This window comes from Pteronotus mesoamericanus, unplaced genomic scaffold (genome assembly GCF_021234165.1).
Source record: "Pteronotus mesoamericanus isolate MK-2021 breed Mesoamerican mustached bat unplaced genomic scaffold, CSHL_Meso_final scaffold_827, whole genome shotgun sequence".
Classification (NCBI taxonomy): Eukaryota; Metazoa; Chordata; class Mammalia; order Chiroptera; family Mormoopidae; genus Pteronotus; species Pteronotus mesoamericanus.
Genome location: NW_026555327.1, coordinates 41,948 through 63,773, shown reverse-complemented (window position 1 = coordinate 63,773; position 21,826 = coordinate 41,948). Strand labels below are relative to the sequence as shown.

The following is a 21,826-nucleotide window of genomic DNA, read 5'->3' as shown; positions in this document are numbered from 1 at the left end:
ACCTCTTGGGGAAAAGGCTGAATGTATGACAAGAATTCTTAATCACAGTTGTCACATCACATCCCTTAAAGGCGATATACTCAATATAAATGTAAATAAATATATAATTTCTTGACTGAAAAACACAAATTCTAGCATTTCACTATGTTAATACTTATGAATGTAAAAATTAATCATTTTATTTTTCTTCCTAGTTGTGAGCACAACCACATGGTAAGAGGCAATGATACCCCAATTGCAGAGTTTCTTCTCCTGGGACTATCAGAAGCACCGGAACTGCGGCCCCTCCTGTTTGGGCTGTTCCTCTCCATGTACCTGACCACTGTGCTGGGAAACCAGCTCATCATCCTGGCCGTCAGCTCAGACGCCCACCTCCACACGCCCATGTACTTCTTCCTCTGCAACCTGTCCTTGGCTGACATCTGCTTCACCTCCACCACCGTCCCGAAGGTGCTGGTGAACATCCAGACACACAGCAAAGCCATTGCCTATGCAGGCTGCATCGCCCAGATGGGTTTTTTCATCTCTTTGCAGGATTGGACAACTTCCTCCTGGCCGTGATGACCTATGACTGCTTTGTGGCCATCTGTCACCCTCTGCACTACACGGTCATCATGAACCTCTGACTCTGTGGGCTGCTGGTTCTGGTGTCTTGGGTCATGAGTGCTCTGGATTCCTTGCTGCAATTCTTAATGGTGTTATGACTGTCCTTCTGTCCAGACTTGGAAATCCCCCACTTTTTTAGTGAAATCAAACAAATAGTCCAACTTGTTTGTTCTGACACCTTTCTTAACGACAGTGTGGTATATTTTTCAACTGGGCTACTGGGTGGGGGTCCCCTGGCTGGGATCCTTTACTCTTACTCTAAGATAGTGTCCTCCATACATGCAATCCCATCAGCTCAGGGGAAGTATAAAGCCTTTCTATCTGTGCATCTCATCTCTCGGTTGTCTCCGTATTTTATGGTATGTGCCTAGGTGTGTATCTCAGCTTTGCTGGTACCCACAGGTTGCAGTGAAGTGCAACAGCCTCAGTGATGTACACCGTGGTCACACCCATGCTGAACCCCTTCATCTACAGTCTCAGGAACAGAGACATAAAGGGGGCTCTGAAAAGATTAGTTGGGATGGCAGCTCTAAAAGGGCCAGTTGTCCTAGGTCCAAGGAAATGCCCATGATTGCAGGGCTCAAAGTCTCAGAGCCAGATGTTGTGTCTTTGATCAGGTGGTGGAAATAGAAATCACTCCTTTGTTTATTTCCTCGAGTGTCTGTTTGTATGATTGCAGCTTCTCCATACAATTTAAGGGAATCACTTTAACTTTCGACTTTGTGATATCTAGCACATTTTCTTTGTCATTTTACTCCTCTCCCAGATTGATTCCCTGCCTTTGATGAAATATTTGGATACTCCCACTTATCTCATGGAGACTAAATGAATTTCTTAAGAACAACTTCTTTTGAGATAGAGCATGTCATACTGAGTAATTTTCTTTTGTTTTTCTGAAAGAAAAATATTGAGTTGTACTACTCCTGTGGAATCACCCTGCACTTGGTTACCAAAGCCATTTATATCATTTTGTAGGAGAGGAAAATATGAGAGCACAGTGTAACACTTCTTGTACCTCATTTCTTCACATACCACTGCTGTAACTGCTCTCTGTGAAAATGTAGACTTTAACAGATAATGTGTTTTGCTATTGGCCATTGGGTTGTCTTCCTTTATTAGGATCCTGATTCTTATTTAACTTGGTTCCACATTCTTACCATAGTCACAGGCAAAACTGACCATGAAATCATGTCTCCAGTTCTAGTTGACGTGGAAACCAAATTTCAATACAGAGTTTCACATAACATCTGCTTAGAGTCAAAGATGATCTTAAGTATGAAGAAGCAAAATTTTGTTATACATTTATTACTGTGTGAAGTATTTTTTAATGGTTTATGTTTACTTATTGATGTAAAGAAGATCAGTGTCCACATGTAAAGGAATTTATCCTTGGGGTGGAACATTGCTTGGCATAATTATGTTTGCTATTGAATTTTTTTCTGCCTCGAAATGAAAACTTTCATTGCTGCCTCAAAATATGAATCCCTCTATTGTTCTAAATGGAGCATCTCCCCCTATTCTAAATATTGTCATAACCACTAAAGGGGTAGAGAAAATTATATTAATCTCATTCATTATATATATTATCAATGTGATACATAGATATGTCATTTGTATACATAAATGACCAAAGGATGGCTCAGTAGAGAGGTTGAATTCCTGACGAGTTCTGTGACTCAGAGTCGTAAGTGTCGCACAAAGAAATGTTCTTTCAACCTCTCCTGCTTACGTACAAAGGATACTCAATGGAGTCACTTTTATTGCAGTTATTTGAAATAAACTGCAATAACAAAAGTAATCTGACTGCTGTCTTCAAATGTCAGAGCAAAGGCACACAATGACGAGCAACAGATCATGAAAATTACCTTTGGTTTTGTTCACTGTAATTACTGTTTTCAGTGAGCTGTTTGGCGTACCAAGGCACCCTACAGGCAAATGGTTGAATGTGACACTTTGATTACCATGGGGTTATACGGTGAGACGTCGTACCGAGTTCTGGTTGTGTCCTCACGGGTCAGCAGTCAGCTGTGTGTTTCCATATCGTGTCTTGAAGGCTCATGCACGATGCTGTGTGTGGCTGTAGTACTCCTCTGTCCCAAACCAATTCATGTCAGTTTATTCCCTTCACATATGAAGGTGAGACTTTAATTTATGGGAAAATGGATATATAAATAGAAATTGCTCTATTTTATTAAAAAAATTTTTTTAAATTTTTTGTTCTATTACTGTTCTTCCAATTTCCGCCCATTGCTCTCCCCTGCCCGGCCCACCCCCGGCTCCCACAGTCAATCGCCACCCTGTTGTCACGTCCATGGGTACTTTGTACGTGTTCCTTGACTAGTCCCTTCCCCTTCTTCCCCCCCTTGGCCCTCTCCCCGTGCCCTCTGGACAGTGTGAGTCTGTTCCTTGTTTCCATGCCTCTGGTTCTATGTGCTCATTTGTTGTTTTGTTCATTAGCTTCCTCTCAAAGGTGAGACCATACGGTGTTTGTCTCTGGCCACCTGGCAGATTTCGTTTAGCGTAAATTTCTGCAGTTCTGCTCATGCTGTTGTGAAAGGCAGGAATTCCTTCTTTCTTGCTGCTGCCTGGTATTCCATGGTGGAAATGTCCCAGTTTTTTGATCCACTCATTTACCGTTGGACATTTAGGCTGTTTCCAGTGCTTGGCTATTGTAAATAGTCCTGCTCTGAACATAGAGGCACTTAAGTTCTTTTGAATTGGTGTTTCAGGATTCTTAGGGTATAATGCCCGCAGTGGAGTCGCTGGGTCCAAAGGCAGTTCCATTTTTAGTTTTTTGAGGAAATTACTGTTTTCCACAGTGGTTGCACCGGTCTGCAACCCCACCAACAGTAGATGTGGGTTGCCTTTTCTCTACATTCTCTCCAGCTGTTATTGTTTATTGATCTGTTAACGGTGGCCGTTCTGGTCAGTGTGAGGTGGTATCTCAAAATGGATAAAATACAAAACATAAGGTGTGACACAAGCAAAGCCCTAGAGGAAAACATAGGCAGTAAAATTTCAGATATCCCAGGAAGCACTATTTTAGCCGATATATCTTCTAGGGCAAGGGAAGTCAAGGAAAGAATAAACAAATGGGACTACATCAAATGAAGAAGCTTCTGCCTGCCTAAAGAAAACATCATTAAAATGAAAAGGGAACCAACGGTATGGAAAAACATATTTTCCAATGGTACCTCGGGCAAGCGTTCGATCTCCGAAATATATAAAAAACTAATATGATTCAACACCAGAAAGACAAACAGTCCAGGTAAGAAATGGGCAAAGGACCCGAACAGACACTTCTCCGAGGAGGACATACAGACGGCCCAAAGTCATATGAAAGGATGCTCAACATCACCAGCCATGAGAGAGATGCTAATTGCTTTATTCTATTTCCGATATTCATATGTAACATTTCTGTCACCTTGGTTAGAAGAGGTTCTCCCAGTATTTCAGGGGTGACTCAGATACTTATGGTCTAGATCTGATCCAGAGCCACTCACCACTAGAAAATATTAATTCCTAACTAATTTCTTGCAGCATAAATACACTGTAAATACAACACTATGAATTAAATGAGCCATACAAAAATTAAAAATTTATACTACATGATTTCACTTGCGTATAATTTGAAATGGTGTACAAATTTTAACTCCCTTGTTATGTTTTAATTGAACGTGTAATTGCCCTGAACCTGTTTCTTCATTTCTGAAGGTAACATGAGATAATAAATTCTAATTTTAGACAAATACTGTGCAGAATAAATGAAATGTGTTTCAATACTCTGTTGAGTTCAAAGACAGTGTCCCAGGTTAGGAGTGTGTGTGTGAGCAATGCATATATTTTTCTCTCAAGTAAGTACATGCATACACATATAAACACATGCACACAGACTCACATTCACGTATATGTGCATGCACAGAGAGTCATTTATCATCCCATCTAGTATGAAGAAAGAATCCTTGAGAGACATTTGGAGAATATAGAAATAAAAAGAAGAAAAGTGTGAATGAACATGAAACAGAAAAAAATTAGAAATTTCGACACAAAGATTTAAAGTGAAATATGGGATCTTAATCTTAACGAATAACTTGTTCTATCTTAAAGCTTCAAAGGCTTCGAGGTCAGCACCACATTTACATTCCTGCGATGGGAAATTCTTTGTACCACCTATGGGGCAAAATACCTCTAAATTAGCTCTTCTTTTTCTGTTTAATGTGGGATTTCAACACAAAATACCTTTGCTCAAAGGAAGCTCACTTTTGAGGTTTCAACTGAGTTCCCTGGAACAATACCTTATCGGAGAAGCGTCTATATTAGTGCCCCATTGCTGTTGTTACAAATTACTACGCCAGTGGTTTAAAAGAAACAACTTGCTTCTTAAAGCGTTCGTGTTCAGATGCCTTAAATAGGTCTTAAGGGCTTAGCTCAAAATGTCTGCAGGGCTTGGATTTTCCTGGGTGATCCGGGGGAGAATGCAATGTGTTCCCCATTCGAGTGTCCAGGGGCCACCTGCCTACTTGGCCCATGGCCCACGGCCCATCCTCCGTCTTCAATGCCAGCAGCAGAGCATCTTCAGATGGCTCTCTGACTCCAATTCTTCTGCTCTCCTCCGCATTGAGAGGGCCACTGTGATGACAATAAGCCTCCCTGGGTGATCCCAGCCAGGCTCCTTATCGTACGACAAATGACTAATCCCTTTATTACATCTGCTCTCTCAGTTACCCTGCTGGCGAGCTAACATATTCCAAAGTTCTCCGAAGCAGGACGTTGACATGTTTTGAGGCCCCTGTTCTGCCTAATACGAAGCCTTTTCCAGATACAAGTTATTGTGTCTCTCTGGAGCTCTAATGTGAAAGAATCAAGTGCAGAATTTATCTTCACGTATGGGATGAGTGGGAAAAACGTCTTTCGAAAGCACATACCCTGACGGCTCCTGGTGGAGAACACCTGGAATTACGCTCACCTAACTCTAACACAGAGCCACAGCCTAGCTGCTGAAACACAGAGCCATAGCCTAGCTTCTTCCACAGAAGAAGACCAGCAGCTTCCACGTCACCCGGGAGTTTGTCAGAAATGCCGTCTCTGCACCCCCGGGAGACCCGATAAATCAGAATTTGCAGCTGAGCTCCAAACTTTGGTGATTTGTATGCACAATGAAATGGACAAGGCCCGGCCTAGAAGAGGTGTTTTTACCTTGTCACTGCTGACACCTGGGTCTGGGGACTCATTTGCGTTGGGTGCTGTCCTGCGCATTGTAGGCGTCAGCAGCCTGCGGAATTGCACTATCCCCAGGGCATCGTCATCTGTGTTTGAGACGCAAAGGCCTAGATTCTCAGAACTGGAAACATCCTGAGTGCAATGAAAACTCCATCCCTTCCTTGGCCGATACCTTTAGCACAGCATTAAATCCCTCTGCGCCCCATTTCTGCACCGGAGAAGGTAGTCTACCAACGCACTACCTCACAAAATGCATCTCTGAAACATGAATGTGACTGTTGTTACAAAGTGCTAAGCTGGGCTATGGTGCCGAAAATCTACATGCATCTCTAATATTTAATACACATTTTAGGGTGAAGGACCCAATGGCAGCTCTTAATTTGTGGTATGACTATGAGATCCCTAATCGTTTTGGCCAAACAACCCTGAAGCCAAAGAGTACAGTGCCCAAGGTGTTCTACTAACGGAACAAATATCTCCCATCTCTTCATGAGGAAGATAGTAATTGTGTGGGGCTATCTGGGACACGTCCCATGATAAATCAGTGCTTTGAAGACCCAAGGACCAGTCGGACGAATTTTTCGGTATAAGACTTCTCGGCCTTCAATTACAGTTTACCTTTAATGGTATTCTGTATTCGTTTCAGGTATACAGCCGCGTGATCAGACAATCGTGCACTTTACACACTGATCCCCTGCCCCTGCCCCGCCATCGTCCCTGGTATTTCCGGCACCCGCTGGCCGCCCCTGCAGTTATCACAGTATTATTGACTATGCTCTCTCAACTGTACTTCACATCCCCGAGACGGTTTTGTGACTCCCAGTTTGCACTTCTAATTCTCTTTACGCTTTGGCCCAGTTCCTCGGCCCACTTCCCCTCTGGCAACCACAAGTCTGCTCTCTGTGTCTATGAGTCTGTTTCCATTTTGTTTGTTCATTTATTTTGTTCTTCAGATTCTGCATTGAAGGGGAATCAAATGGCGCTTGTCTTTTTCTGACCGACTTATTTCCCTGAGCAGAATACCCTGTAGGCCCCCCCTTCCAGAAAGTTTAACTCCGAGTTGGGGTGAGGTGCTGGGAGGTGTAGCCGTCAGGAAGCAGAGCAGTTAGTGGAGAAGAACTAAAGACAGCTGTACTCACTGGCTCATTAGCTAGTCTCCTAGGAACAGGGAATCAGCAGGAAAACTTTCCACTCTGTCCAGACCAGCGTCCCCAAGGGAAATTGTGTGCCTAGAGGGTACAGTACTGAGAGGTAAATGTGCCTCATGAGCAGAGCTAGGGAGTTGTGAATCGCCCCTGTACTGTTGCACCTCAGAGTGCGTAGCCTTTGAGGGGACGAAACGTGGCTGTTGCTCTTGGGGTCCTGAATCTGGCGGGGAGACCAGTGTCCGACCACTCCCTGCCGCCGTATTTGGGGCAGAGTTTCGGTCTCCATCATCAACCACCCGGGGAAGATTCTGGACTTCCGCAGGGAAACCTTGTCAGTTCCCATGCAGGTGAGTCTGAGAGCCCCACAGACACGGCGGGAGAGGCTCAGAGAGACCGGAAACCAAGGTCTTGTACCCGAAATCACCTGAGAACCATTCTAGGCTAGCCCAGATGCCAGTGATCAGTGCGGTTGGTGGCTGGCTTTACTAATAAATGAACATTTATTCCTGATGCTAAAAGGAAAGCGAACTTTGTACTCAGAAAGGCAAGTGTCATTGTTGGCCGTTCAGTGGTATTAATAGAAGACAAATAAAGAGGGTGAACTGGAGGTGTGGTCCTTCCGGTAGAAGTAGAGCATAAGTTCCATGGAAAGGAACAGAGGAATAGGTTATTAGCTGTGGAGGAATAGGCAGTGAGTTGAGGGCATTTAACAGTTTTATGATGGGGCCAGTGGACTGTGTTTCCATATGTATGGGAAAGATCCAGACCAAGGAAGGCTCACAAATACACCCTTGGAATCGCAGTGCACGAGACATGTTTTTCTCAGCATCTTCTCTCACTCTACCTATTCATATGAAAAAACATTTATTAGGTAGGTGAAATCGAGCATATTGATGAGATTCGCTTGTAGTTATTTCATTACCTGTGGGGCTGAGTACTGAAATGTGTAGGTTTGTTAGTCATTTAGAGTCTCTATTAAGATTTGTCTGTGTAAGTTGTTTGCTTTCCTTGTGTACTGATGTATTTATGTTAAATTAAGTTAGACTACAGTATTATACCTTTCACTATGTTGTACACCTGAAAGTTCCTTGCTTTTGGATAGTGTTATCAGGGTACTTTTATTCCTTTTTTGCTTGTTTAAGTATAGTCTGTATACAATATTATGTTAGTTTCAGATGTACGATATAATGATTCACCATCTGTATACATTGCACTGTGATCCACAGATGAGGTTCAGTAATCACCTGTCAATGTGGAAACTTATTACAATATTATTGACTATATTTTCTTATTTTATTCTTGTTTGGGTTCTTTCTGAGAAAGAATTGAAGTGTTTTACATGAACTGACTGTTTTCCATTTAGTTCTTTTACGTATGCATTTGTGGTGAATGTATGGAGTTGATAGATTTTGCGTGGTGCAATCTAGCAGTCAGCCATACTGTGTTCTTTCCATTGCTGTTTCAAAAAATGCTTTTAAATTGAAGTAAAATTGTTTAGTTTAAGTAATTAATTTATTAAATATTTTTTGACCACATGGAAAAAGACAGATATAATGTTTTTGCAGTTCTTGTGTAAAAGGAAAAAAGAAGTAAACTTTCAGAAGTTTGAAAATTGTAAACACTAATCTGTGTACTGTTACACTTAACAACAAATTAGCATGCAATGTTTTGGAATTAAATTGACATAAGACATATTAGTTTCAGTCATAAACATAATAATTCCATATTTGTATATATGAAAAGATGACCTCCACGGTAAGTGTAGTTGACCTCTGTCACCACACAGTTACAAATGTTCTCCTGTGGTAAGGACTTCGAACTCTCCTCCCTAGGGACTTTCCAACACACAGTGCAGTGGTACTAGCTTGAGTCACCATGCTGCGCTTTGCACCGCATCCACTGCCTTTTAGTTTTATTTTTCTTACTGAAAACATTGAGTAAGACACAAGAATTTTTCATGTATCTTTACAAGGACAAAGAATTCTAATGAGAAATGGCACGAGGGATGTCCCTAAAGATGCCAGACCACACACCAAATATGAAATGAATCTCTTGACTCTACAATATAAATGGTAGCGCTTTCGCTAGGGTACTATGCTTGCATGTGTAAATGAGTCGTGTACTTTTCCTATCCTGGTAGTCACCTCCACCACATGGAAGCAGACAATCTTACACAGATTTCAGAATTCCTTCTGCTGGGACTATCAGAGGCACCGGAGCTGCAGCCCCTCCTGTTTGGGCTGTTCCTCTCCATGTACCTGGTCACTGTGCTGGGAAACCTGCTCATCATCCTGGCCGTCAGCTCAGACTCCCGCCTCCACACGCCCATGTACTTCTTCCTCTGCAACCTGTCCTTGGCTGACATCTGCTTCACCTCCACCACCATCCCGAAGATGCTGGTGAACATCCAGACACAGAGCAAAGCCATCACCTATGCAGGCTGCGTCGCGCAGATGTATTTTTTCATGCTCTTTGTAGGATTGGACAACTTCCTCCTGACCGTGATGGCCTATGACCGGTTTGTGGCCATCTGTCACCCCTTGCACTACACAGTTATCATGACCCCACAGCTCTGTAAACTGCTGGTTCTGCTGTCATGGGTCATGAGTGTACTGCATTCCTTGCTGCAGTGCTTAGTGGTGTTGCGACTATCTTTCTGTCCGGGCTTGGAAATCCACCACTTTTTTTGTGAAATCAAACAAATGGTCCAGCTTTCCTGTTCTGACACCTTTCTTAATGACTTGGTGATGTATTTTGGAGTTGGGCTGCTGGGTGGGGGTCCCCTGGCTGGGATCCTTTACTCTTACTCAAAGATAGTGTCCTCCATACGTGCCATCCCATCAGCTCAGGGGAAGTATAAAGCCTTTTCCACCTGCGCGTCTCACCTCTTGGTTGTCTCCTTATTTTATGGTACAGGCCTAGGCGTGTACCTCAGTTATTCCGGCACCCGCAGCTCACAGTCAAGTGCAACAGCCTCGGTGATGTACACCGTGGTCACACCCATGCTGAACCCCTTCATCTACAGTCTCAGGAACAGAGATATAAAGGGGGCTCTGAAAAGATTAGTTGGGATGGCAGCTCTAAAAGGGCCAGTTGTCCTAGGTCCAAGGAAATGCCCATGATTGCAGGCCTAAATCCTCATAGCTCTCTAATGTGCGTTTTTGATCAGATGGAAGAAAGAGAAATAAGTCTCTCTTCATTTCCTTGATTTTCTGTTTGTACAATTTCAATTCATCTATACAATTTAAATCACTTCATTAACTTTTGACGTTGAGATATCTAGCTGCTTGTTCTTTGTCATTTTTCTCCTCTCTCAAAGTGATTCCCAACCTAGCATGAATTATTTGGAAATGCCCATTTATCTCATGACACTACATGGATTTCTTGAGATCAATTTCTTTTGAAATGATATATGTCATACTGACTAATTTTTCTTTCATTTGACTAAAAAAAAAATCTTAAGTTGTACTACTGCTATGGAATTAAGCTGCACTTGGTAACCAAGGCCACTTATATCATTTTGTAGGGGAGGAAAATATAAGAGCACAGTGGAACACTTCTTGTACCTCATTTCTTCACATATCACTGCTCTTTCTGAAAAGGTAGACTTTAACATACAGTGTGTTTTACAATAGATGATTGAGTTGTCTTCTCTCATTAGGATCCTGATTTTTATTTAGCTTGGTGTCCACATTCTTACCATAGTCACAGGCAAAACTGACAATGAAATCATGTGTCCCATTCTGGTTGATGATGAAAAACAAATTTTAATACGTATTTTAATTTAATATGTCCTTCAAGTCAATGATGATCTTAAGTATGAAGAAGCAAAATTTTGTCCTCCATTTATTACTATGTACACTATTTTTATGCTGTATGTTTACTTACTGATGTAGTATATTGGTGTCTATGTATAAAGTAATTTATCCTTGGGGTGAAGTATTGCCTGGTATAATTATGTTTTCTACTGAATTGTCTTCCTGCCTCCACTTGCAAACTTTCATCGCTGCCTCAAGATACGATTCTCTCTATTGTTCTAAGTGAAGCGTCTCCCCCTACTATAAATATTGTCATAACGAGTAAAGGGGTAGGGAAAAATTATATCAATCTCATCCATTGTATATATTACCTATGTGATACATAGACGTGTCATTTGCATTCATAAATGACGAAAGGATGACTCACTGGAGAGCTTGAATTCGTGACCAGTTCTGTGACCTGAGGTCCTAAGTGTTGCACAAACATACATGTTCTTTCAACCTCTCCTGCTTACCTGTAAGGGATTCTCAATAGACTTACTCTTTCATGCAGTTATCTGAAATCAACTGCAATAGCAGAGTAATCATGGACGTTGTCTTCAAACATCAGAACCAAGGCGTACACTGAGAAGCAGAGGTCATGGTAATTTCCTTCAGTTCTGTTCCCTTTGATTACTGTTCTCAGCTGTTGCTGCGTGCCAAGTCACCCGAGAAGCAAATGTTTTAGCATGATGTATTGACTCCAACGGGGTTATATGGTGGGGAGTCGCTCTGCGTTCTGGTTGTGTCCTCACGGGTCGGCAGTCAGCTGTCCGTCTCTGTATCGTGTGTGGAAGGCTCATCCACGAGGCTGAGTGTGGCTGTAGTGCTCCTCTGTCCCGAACCGATTCGTGTCAGTTTATTCCCTTTACCTAGGAAGGTGAGTCTTTAATACCTGGGAAGAACAGATTTCCATGTGATAATTGTTTTATTTTAGTTCCTATATTCACAGATAACATTTGTTTTCTTCTCGGTTAGAAGAGATCCTCCCAGCACTTCTGTGGGTGACTCAGCTACTTATGCTCTAGATTGTCCCTGAGCCACTCACTACAAGAAACTTTTACTTCCTAACTAATTTATTGGAACATAATTACATACAAAATACTGCACAGGGAACATGCTGAATTACATGAGCTTACAAAAATTAAGACCTTATACTACACCATCCCATTTGCATATAATTTGAAAAGGTGTATGTGTTAATGCCTTAAGTATGTTATTGTTAAACATGTAATCTCCCTAAACCTGTCTCTTCATTTCTGAAGGTAAAATGAGATAATAAATTTTAATTTTAGACAGATATTGTGTGGAATAAAGGCAATGTGTTGAAAAACTCTGTTGAGTTCAAAGACAATGTTCAATGTTAGGAGTGTATGCGTGTGTGGAGTTGTATACATTTTTCTCTCAAATAAGCCCATTCAAATACATATACATCCGTACACACAACTCACATATATTCCCCTTTATGATGCTGAAAGAAATCGTGAAAGTTGCGGGGGAATAGAAATAAAAAGAGGGATTTTTGGAATGAACAGAAAAAGAGAAAATGTAAACATTTTGACACGAAAATTATCGTAGGGGTATAATTTTAATAAAATTTTGTTTCTATGTTGTTCCTCAAAGGCTTCAAGGCCAAACATTTACCCTAATGCAGCGGGGAATTCTCTGTACTACCTGGTGGGGAAACATATCTGCACATGGACTCTTAATTTTCTTTTCTAAAAAATTAAACCATGTTTAAATTGTTATGCTATTACACTTGTCCCATTGTCCTCACACCCCGCCCTCCTCTGCCCATCCCACCCCCGCTCCCCCTGTCAGTCCCCACGCTGTTGTTCATGTCCGCGGGCCAGTCATACGGGTTCTTTGTCTAGTCTCATTCTCTTCTTTCCACCGTAGTTCCCCTTCCCCTCCCCTCTGGTCACAGTCAGTATGTTTCATGTTTCCATGCCTGTGTTTCTATTTTGTTCTTTAGTTTATTTTGTTCATTAGATTCCTTGTATAGGTGAGATCATATGGCATTTGTCTTTCACTGACTGGCTTATTTCACTTAGCGTAATATTCTCCAGTCCCATCCGTGCTGTCACAGAAGGGGGGGCTTCCTTTCTCTTTCTGCTGCATAGTATTCCATTGTGTAAACATACCACAGATTTTTGGTCCAGTCATTTACTGATGGGCACTTAGGCTGTTTCCAGCTTTTGGCTACTGGAAACAATGCTGCAATGAGCACGGTGGGGTACATAAGTTCTTTTGAATTGGCGACTTGGGACTCTTAGTGTATATTCTCAGCAGCAGAGTGCTGGGTCAAAAGGCAGTTCCATTTTTAGTTTTTTAAGGAAATTCCATACTTTTTTCCACATGGGTGGCCGCATCAGTCTGATATTCACCTTCTCTTTGACAGTGGGATTTTAACACAAGATGACTGTGCCTAAGAGGAGCTCACTGAATGGATTGAGGGGCTTAATAGTCATGGGGATGTAAAGTACAGCATAAGAAATATAGTCAATAATATCTTAATAACTATATATGGTGTCAGATGCTTCTAGATTTATCAGGGCAATCGCTTTGCAATGTATATAAATATCTAATCCCTATGTTGTACACTTGAAACTGATATAACATCGCATGTCAATTGTAACTGAAAAATAAACCGAAATTTAAAAATGAGAGGTTTGGGTGGGGTAGTGGAAAGTAGTGGCGGGTAAATGGAGACAAATTTATTAGAACAATAAAAAGAACACATGGAAAATAGAAACACTTGACATAAAATAACAACAAAAAAACCTTCCTGCAAACAATTTCTCTTTCTTTGTTTTATTTTATTTTGCAGTCTACATTAAATACTTTTAAATATTTAAGTTTAGTTTATTAGGGTGACATTGGTCAGTGAAATTACATAGATTTCAAGTGTACAATTTTATGATACATCATCTGTATACTGCATTGCATCACCGCCACGCAGGAAAAAGTAGTTTCAACTGTACAGCATAGTGGTTAGACAATCATATACTTTAGAAAGTGATCCCCCTGATATTTCTAGTACCCACCAGGCACTCTACGATACGGAAGGAATGCTGCCCCCAATGTTTTAAAATAACTTACAAGACCTATGAATTACAATTGACATTCATTGTTACAGTTGTTAGACATTTATGTAACTTATAAAGTGATCTCCCAATAATCTAGTACCCACCTGGCACCATAGGTAATTATTATAACATTATTGACTATATTGCCCGTGCTGTACCTACGTCCCCACGACTGTTGTGTAAATGCCAATTTGTACTTCCAAATCCCTTCCCTTGTTCACCCAGTCCCACAGCACCCTCCCACTTGACAACCATAGTTCCCCCAAACGATAATTTGTTGGATAATTATCTGTACCAAAATTTTAATCTTGCTCTAACAAATTGCCAACTGCTGGCGTAAAGCAAACAAATATCTATCTTGTAATTCTAGAAGGTCCGAGGTCCGAAATGGGTCTCTTTGGGGTAAAATTCAGATGTCTGCAGGAGCAGGATCCTTTTGGAGGCCTCTGGGTGAATGTATTTCCTTTCTACTTCCCTTTCCAGGGGCCGCCTCTTTCCTTGGCCCACGGCCCTTCCTCCATCGTCAAAAGCAGCCGCAGAGCATCTCGGACGCCTCTCGGGCTCCACTCCTTCTGGCTCTCTCCTCCACGTTTAGAGGGCCATGGCGATGGCATGGGTCCCCGCTGCAAAATCCCGGGGGAGCTTCTTAAATCAAGATCAACGATTGGCGACCTTATTCCATCTGCTAGCTTAATTCCCGGTGCTCTGTAAAATAATGTTGAAAAGTTCTTGTGATTAGAATGTGCACACCTCTCGAGGCCCTTATTCTGCCAAGTACAAAGCCTTTTCCAGGTACAAACTATTGGATGTCACTCTGGAGGCCTAATATACAAGAACCAAACACAGAATTTATGCCCCCTAGAGAGTGAGTAAAAACCTTGTCTTTTAAGTTGACACACATGGAAGATTTCTGGTGGAAAAGACCTAACATTACCTGCCCGTGACTCTAACAGAGGACCAGAGTCTTGCTGCTCAAACTGTGGGCCGCAGGCCAGGACCTGCAGCGTCAGCACCGCCTGGGGGCTTGTCAGAAACGCAGAGTACCTGGGCCCTCCAGGACGTGCTGAATCAGAACAGCATTGGAACGAGGATCCTTGATAATTTGTAGGAACGGTGACCTTGGAGAAGTGCTGGTAGCGTTTACGTTTTCCCATCTTCCACCATCAGCAGTAGGGGCGGTCTGAGGATTGGCATCGGATGCCGCCTGGTGCATCCCAGTGTTCAGCGGCACCCTTCAGACCTTGCCAGATATCCCCAGGCGCAAGATCACGTCTGTTGACAATCTCTGGCTCAGAGATCAAGAACTGGAAGAGAGATTTCATTCCCTTCCCATACTCAATGCATAGCGCTGAGCAGAACATCAAACTGCTGCGGGCCCAAGTGCTGACACGGAGAACGGAGTACACGGGAAGGCTACCTCCTAGAATAAACTGCATAAAAAGGAAATGAGACAATCCCTATAATCTGCTAAGCTAGGTTACGATGCACAAAAATACCTGCAACATCTAGTAGAATGATCAATGCTTTGTAGGAGGGACGGAAAGGGAGCTGTTACCTGTGATAATTGTATGCCATTCCTAACGGTTTGGCCAAAGTGTCAGGGAGCCGAAGAATGTGGTGCCCAAGATTTTATAGGAAAGGACAGTTGTGTCTCCTATAAAGAGGGCACTCATAATTTTCTAGAGGTAACAGAGACTCTGTGCGTACCCTACTCAGCGTTTGGAAAAATTCTATGGCTCTAATCGAGGCACGTTCCTCAGCCTCAGACTTTGAGAAAACTTTCCCTGATGTCTGAGGTCAGCTGCGGGGAGGTCAGACCTCCCGCAGCAGAAGAGTTGATGGAGAAGCAGTCATAGAAACGAAACGTACCTGGCTTAGAAGCTAGTGTCCTAGGGACAGAGGTTCAGCAAGGACATTTTCCTTTCTGGCCAGTCCTGTCTGTGTCCCACGGGGAAGTCACCTCTGCAGCGGCGGGAGCAACAAGAACCTGCCTGCGGAGAAGGCAAAGCGAGCTGCCCAACCCTTCCCTGTGGCAGCCCCTCAGGCCGCGCAGCCTTGGCTCCGCAGGGCGCGGCGCTTCCTTCTGTGACCAGAGTCTGGCCGCAGCCCAGCGTGTCACTCTCCCCAGCGGTCTCGTGTGGACCGAGCTGTAGTCCCCATTGTCAACCGTGCGGGAGGCAGCTGCACTTGTGCACGGAGACCTTCCTCTCAGCGTCCTCGTCCAGGGGAGCCCGAGAACGCAGCAGAACGACAGGGAAAACTCAGAGAGTCTGTAAGGCTAGAGTGTTTATCTGAGGCCACTGAGAGCCATTCCAGCCTCGCCCGGAGCCCAGCGATCACGGCGGGCGTTCGCAGGCTTCATCCATAAATCAGCGTGTTTCTAGGAGGCCAACGAGCGAAGCAGACACTGACCTCCCTAACACAAGGGTCAGTGTGGCCAAAGTAAGGGTAAGAGTGGAAGCGCGAGCAGGACGAGGAGTGAGAGGCATCAGTGCTTCCAGCAGGAGCAGAGCATTAGCCCGACGTGTCATCGTGAACAGCGCAGAGACCCAGGGTGCTGCGGCGGAGGGAGAGACAGGGACGTGAGAGCATTGCTCTTTCTTTTAGGATGTGGCGCATTTGTTTCCATAACAAGGAGAAAGATTGAGAGCAAGAAATGCTTTTGATTACATCCTTGCCACCGTTTTTCCTGAAGCACACGTTTCACATATCCCTGTCAATCTGGGTTTCACATTAGAAAGCGGGTTTAACATGTGAAAAGGAGAACGCTAATAGGGTTTACGGAGCAATGAATTTGTGACCTGTGAGGCTCTATGTGCACTTGTTATTCTTTTCCATTCTTGATCAGGAGCTGCCTGAGAGCCCTTCGTTGCAGTGTGGTGAGGCCGGCGTGTTCTCGTTCCTTTCATGAGTTTGTTACCAAAAGCACTGGGAGGTTTCATTTCTTTTTCACTAAATGACTGTTGGTCATTTACTTCTTTTGCTGGGGAGAGCTGTGTTGTTGGAGTGCATGAGACTTTATAAATTTTGGGAGCTCAGTTCTTTCACGGATTCTATCTGTTAGGCATTTTTTTTATCAAGAAGACCAAAGATAATTTGATGGTAAGGATGTGGGGAGAAGGGCGCACTTGTGCACTGTGGGTTGGAATGTACCCGAAATAGAGCTTCTCTCTGATCCAGCAATCTCACGTCTGGATATACATTCTAAAGAAATGAAAGCACTATCACAAGACTATATCTGCATCCATTCATGTTCATTGCAGAATTATTCCCAGTAGCCAAGACAAGGAACTCCCTAAGGTTCCACCGATGGATGAATAAAGAGAATATCATAGCTCTGGGTGGTGCGGCTCAGTGGATCGAGTGCCACATGTTCTTGGAAACCTGTATTCTGTTGTTAGTTGGAGAGTATTTTAGAACTACCGGCCACACCAAGAGAGTGCACCGTGTTATTCAGATGCTTTATGTTTTCACTGATCTTTTTGTCGTCTGGTTCTGCAAAGAGTTTTTCATTGAAGCACTGAGTGCCAGCTGTGAAGCTGTGTTACAAACTCGAATCTTCCCGTTCAGTTGTCGAAGGCGTCATGCGGCCGAGGATCAGAGTACCGTGGTTTTATAGCTAAGAAACACGCCGCTCGCACGTGTTGAATTGAGCAACAGCAGTCTCGTCATGAGAGGAGCTACCAGCGGTCAGGACTCTCGGGGTGCGTGAGAGCCAGTCAAGACAGGGCCGCTGGTGTCAGATGTGGAGAAAACGCTGGCCCAAGATTGAGATAAGTGGAAGGGGGTTAGACCTCTGGAAGGCATGTGAGTTGATGGGAAAGCAATAATGAACTCTGGATTCACCTGACTTCTAATAGGGTCTACAGGGAACACAGAGTCAGTGGGAAAATTTTCCCTTCTGTCCAGATCAGTGTCCTAAGGGACGTGATGTGCTTAGATGTGGGAGTAGCAATGGAAAGAGCATCTAATGAGCAGATATAGGCAGCTGGAAATATCTCCTCTGCTGCATGTGCAACCTGGAGCTGGACAGAACAGGGTTGTTGCTTTTGGAGACCCAAGTCTGAGTGGCGACCAGTGCTTCCGTCCTTCCCGCTCTCTTGTCTGGGGACAGAGCTTCAGCCTCCATCCTCGGCCGTCCGCGGGGCAATTCAGACTGGCACACAGAGACCTTCTCCTCGGAGCCTCATCCAGATGAGTGTGAGAGGCCCGAAGGTACTGGGGGAAAGGGTCAGAGAGAAGGGAAGCCAAGAATTACCACTTGAGGTCACCTGAGAGCCTAACCAGCCGGGCCCAGAGCCCAGCGATTGCCATGTTTGTTTACTAAGCAATTTACCGTTAATATAGTTACTACTTTAACAGGAGAAATGTTCATGGACTCATCAATACAAGGACCGTCGTTTCAGTGAGGGGATGGGAATGGAAGTGCAGCCGGATTAGCCTGAGGCCGGAATGGGAGGCGGAACGCGGTCCCAGCAGAACGAGCAGAGACACAAGGAGCCGTGCAGCTCAGCGGGGAGGAAAGCGGTGTGAGCTGGGAAGGCGGTGGAGGGGGCATTTGAAAAGTTTCCCGGGCGGGGTGGGTTTCAGCATGCTCTGCACTCGTGAGAAGGGTCCAGACCGGTGGAGGGAGGCAGTACTTTGCAGCAGAGGCAGCAGAGTTTCTCCAGACACACATTTCACCGCATCCCTCCTGTTGCCATTCACCTGTAAATAATTGCATTTGTGCACAAAGCACTGTGCTAGTGAGCATGACTTTCCAATTATTATATTTCCTGGGGAGCTGAACATATTTTTGACTTTGCAGTCCTTCACTTTGCATACTGCAAATTGTCTTTGCAAGTACTTTGTTTTTATGTACTGAGGTCTGGATGATGCTATTTTTATTTTCATTCTTTCAAATAATAATTGCATCTTTCTCCTAGTTTGTTCCTTTCTATTTAATTCTTGTGTGTATGTAGTGATGTATGTATGGCATTGTGTGAGACTTATAAATTTTGTGTGGTTGAATCTGTCAGTTGTTCAGATTTGGTTTGTTATTGCTATTGCCTTTCACACTGAGAGGTATTCTGCATTCTCATTTTTTGAGTCATTTTACCATCTGACTTCACACCTGCTTTTTGTTATTTCTACCACTTCTGTTTTGTGATTAGATCTACTTTTTAAAATAGGAAAGATTTTCTGTGAATATCTGGAATACATTGCTGTATGGAGCCAAATAGCACCTATACCTTTTTCATAAGCACGATGAGCCTGTTTAGATGCATATGGATGAAATGGTAACTTTAGATACTGCTTCCTCATTGTGTTTTAAAGAATATGTTTTCTAGTCTTTGTTTCCTTCTGCTCATTTCATCCTGAATTAGAGGTGTTGATGGGATTACTTTATTGTTATTTTCCTTCACATGTCAGTAGTGTATTTTTATTCAATTTTATTGAAGTTATTTGAATTCACTACCTACGACATAGGTTTCTTTTCCCTACCAACTTTTTATTGAATGAATTCTCATCTTCTTAAAATTTGTTTCTACATGAACGCACACCTTCGTGAGACACAGACGTGGACTATGTAGCTGAGGCCCCTGGTCATGTGGTCTTACATTAAGTGGGGAAAGCAGAATGTGGTGAGATAAATGTGTGTGTGACCCAGTGTCTTCGGTGACAAGCAGAGAAGAAAGGGAACAGACTGTCTGGCTTGTGTAGGACTTGATAAAGTAGGGTTTGGGGAGGACTTTGCAGGCTGGTTGGGGACCAGATCCAGGACGAGAGTGTGAGGGTTGGTGTGTCACAAAAGAGATGGAATCCCGAAGTCCAAGGGCAAGCCAGGGAGGTGGGGGAAGGGCCGGCCTCCTCTCCGGTGGGCCATCAAAGAACACGGTGGGCAACTGACCATGACAGAGGCGCAGGCATGACACTTAGATCAGGAGCTGAGGCGGCTGCTCCGTTGGGGCCGGTGGAGCAGGCGCGGCCCGGGGTCTGCGTGGCCCCTGGACTCCGAGGTGCCTCCAGCGCCGCGCTGGCTGCCTCTTCTCTCTGCCCCCGGCTCTCTGCCTGGCTCTGCAGTCTTCCTGTTTTAGCCTCATTAGCAGGAACCGGTGTCCTTTTAAAACTCTTTTTTCCTTTACTGCATTATTTCCACCTTTAAGAACATGTAGCGTGTTTTCAAAGGTAAACACACCGTTTGTATTGTGGCCTGGCATGTTGTACATGCAAACACAAATACTCATGCATGTCCATGTGCACAACGGAGCCAACGGAACCATCACCGGTCATGCCCACAGACACGCCGGCAGGAAGCAACTGTGCTAAGCTTGGGTATTTATTGACCAAATATGCCTGCCACGCTGAGGGGATGGAGAGCGTTGCCCTGTCTGTGTGGGTGAGAACATTAACGTTGAGAGTGGATTGGTTTTCTCTCCAAATTCAAACAGCTAATATGTGGCAGATTCAATATTTAATTTCCACTACTAACCTTCAAATTTTGCATTTAGTATCAATCCTCACCCAAAGATAGGTTTATTGATGAGAGAGTGAGAGAGAGAGAAACTTTGACGGGAGAGAGAAACATCGATCCGTGGTATGCTGTGCATGCCCCGCACCCCCCTCACCCTTTTGGTGGACAGGGGAACGTGTCAGTCCGCGGACACACCCGCCAGGGCGCTTTGCTCATTATTCCAGTGGGTGTTTATTCATAGAGGTGTCTTGACACGGCTCATATGTCGCTCTTCTTTTCCGGGTGAATTGTATCTGTTGCTGTATTAGTTACTCTGGGCGTCATGGGGACAGGACTGGGATGAAATGTCGACAGACCCCAGGAAGTTTTCTTTTTATCACAGCCTCTCGGAGACCATCTGAGCTCTTAGATCTTCCACCCCTCTTGCCCGGTCCTCAAAGTATCTCTGTTTTTGTTTTGTATTCCTACCTGTGTTTTGTTCAACTCAGTGTTTTGCACTTCAGAAATATAGGACTAGAATTCAGTCATATAATCTGGCAGATGGTAGTTTAGCACTCTCCGTCCCTTATGAAAAAGCAGAAAAGCCATATAGACTTCCACTGGATTTCAATGATCCGGTAACCAAATATTAAAAACAAACATCTAAGTAACACAATAAAAAATAAAGAAAATGAAGAAATACAGGAAGGAATCTGTACATACTAATATGGAGTGGCAAGCTTACCATCCATGCGAGGTTACCCACTGGAACTTGGGTACCATTTCTGTATTCTTTAGGGAAAAGATATAATCTGACGTTGGCAGCTTTTGTTGTATCATTGATTTCTTAATGATTATGACAGGGTACCGAAAGGGTGGGAATAACATAGCCTCAGGAGGTCACTGAGTGTGTGTGCTGTGTGTGTTAGTTGCACGGGGAATGAGTAGTTCTCAAAGCAGCGGTACAGGAGAAAAAATACCCTAAGATGTGACCCTTCATTCGAAATGCAAGAATGTTAACCAACGTATGAAAACAAGATGGGGAATCATTTCTGTTCACAGTATTACATGGAAACAAAATCAACAAAGCAGAAAGAAGAACTGGTGGACAACAGACAGCCTGTGACCGGACGTTTTAGCAGCGGCAGAAATGCCACGTCGTTCCCCGTCATCCTCTGATATCATCTCTCATTGCTCGTCCCTCGTTCCTTCCCCTCGCCCTGGCCCCATTTTGAGCCTTGAATGTCTTAAACAAAGTGCCACAGCTGGCCTTTGCCCTGGCTCTTTCCCTGCAGGGTGTATGCTTCGCAAATACACTGGTGTCTCCTGCTTTCTCTCCCTTGAGGTCCCTGTTCCAGTGAAATCTCATTCTTAGGTCTCCCTGAGCTCCCTGTAAATGTACCCCAGAGCCACTCTCTTTTGTGCATGCTTCTTGTTTCTCCGTGGCATTGTAATTGTAGCATGTCCAGCACGTCCGTTGTGCCCACTTATGTGAAAATTAATTTTTTTATTCCTAGTGGTGACAGGTACCAC

At 43.8% G+C, this 21,826-nt stretch overlaps 1 protein-coding gene and 1 pseudogene across 1 annotated transcript; both read left to right on the top strand.

Moving 5' to 3' along the window:
- Positions 1–210: 210 nt before the first annotated feature.
- Positions 211–1,177, top strand: LOC129062581 (olfactory receptor 7A10-like; annotated as a pseudogene).
- A 7,926-nt stretch (positions 1,178–9,103) lies between these two features.
- LOC129062552 (olfactory receptor 7A10-like) lies at positions 9,104–10,096 on the top strand. Its single transcript, XM_054563546.1, has one exon. It carries the CDS (start codon positions 9,128–9,130, stop codon positions 10,094–10,096), a length of 969 nt encoding a protein of 322 aa, XP_054419521.1. The 5' UTR covers positions 9,104–9,127.
- Positions 10,097–21,826: the final 11,730 nt, after the last annotated feature.

Excerpts from the sequence above, each read along its gene's own strand:
- LOC129062552 (XM_054563546.1), top strand. The coding sequence starts at position 9,128 with ATGGAAGCAGACAATCTTACACAGATTTCAGAATTCCTTCTGCTGGGA.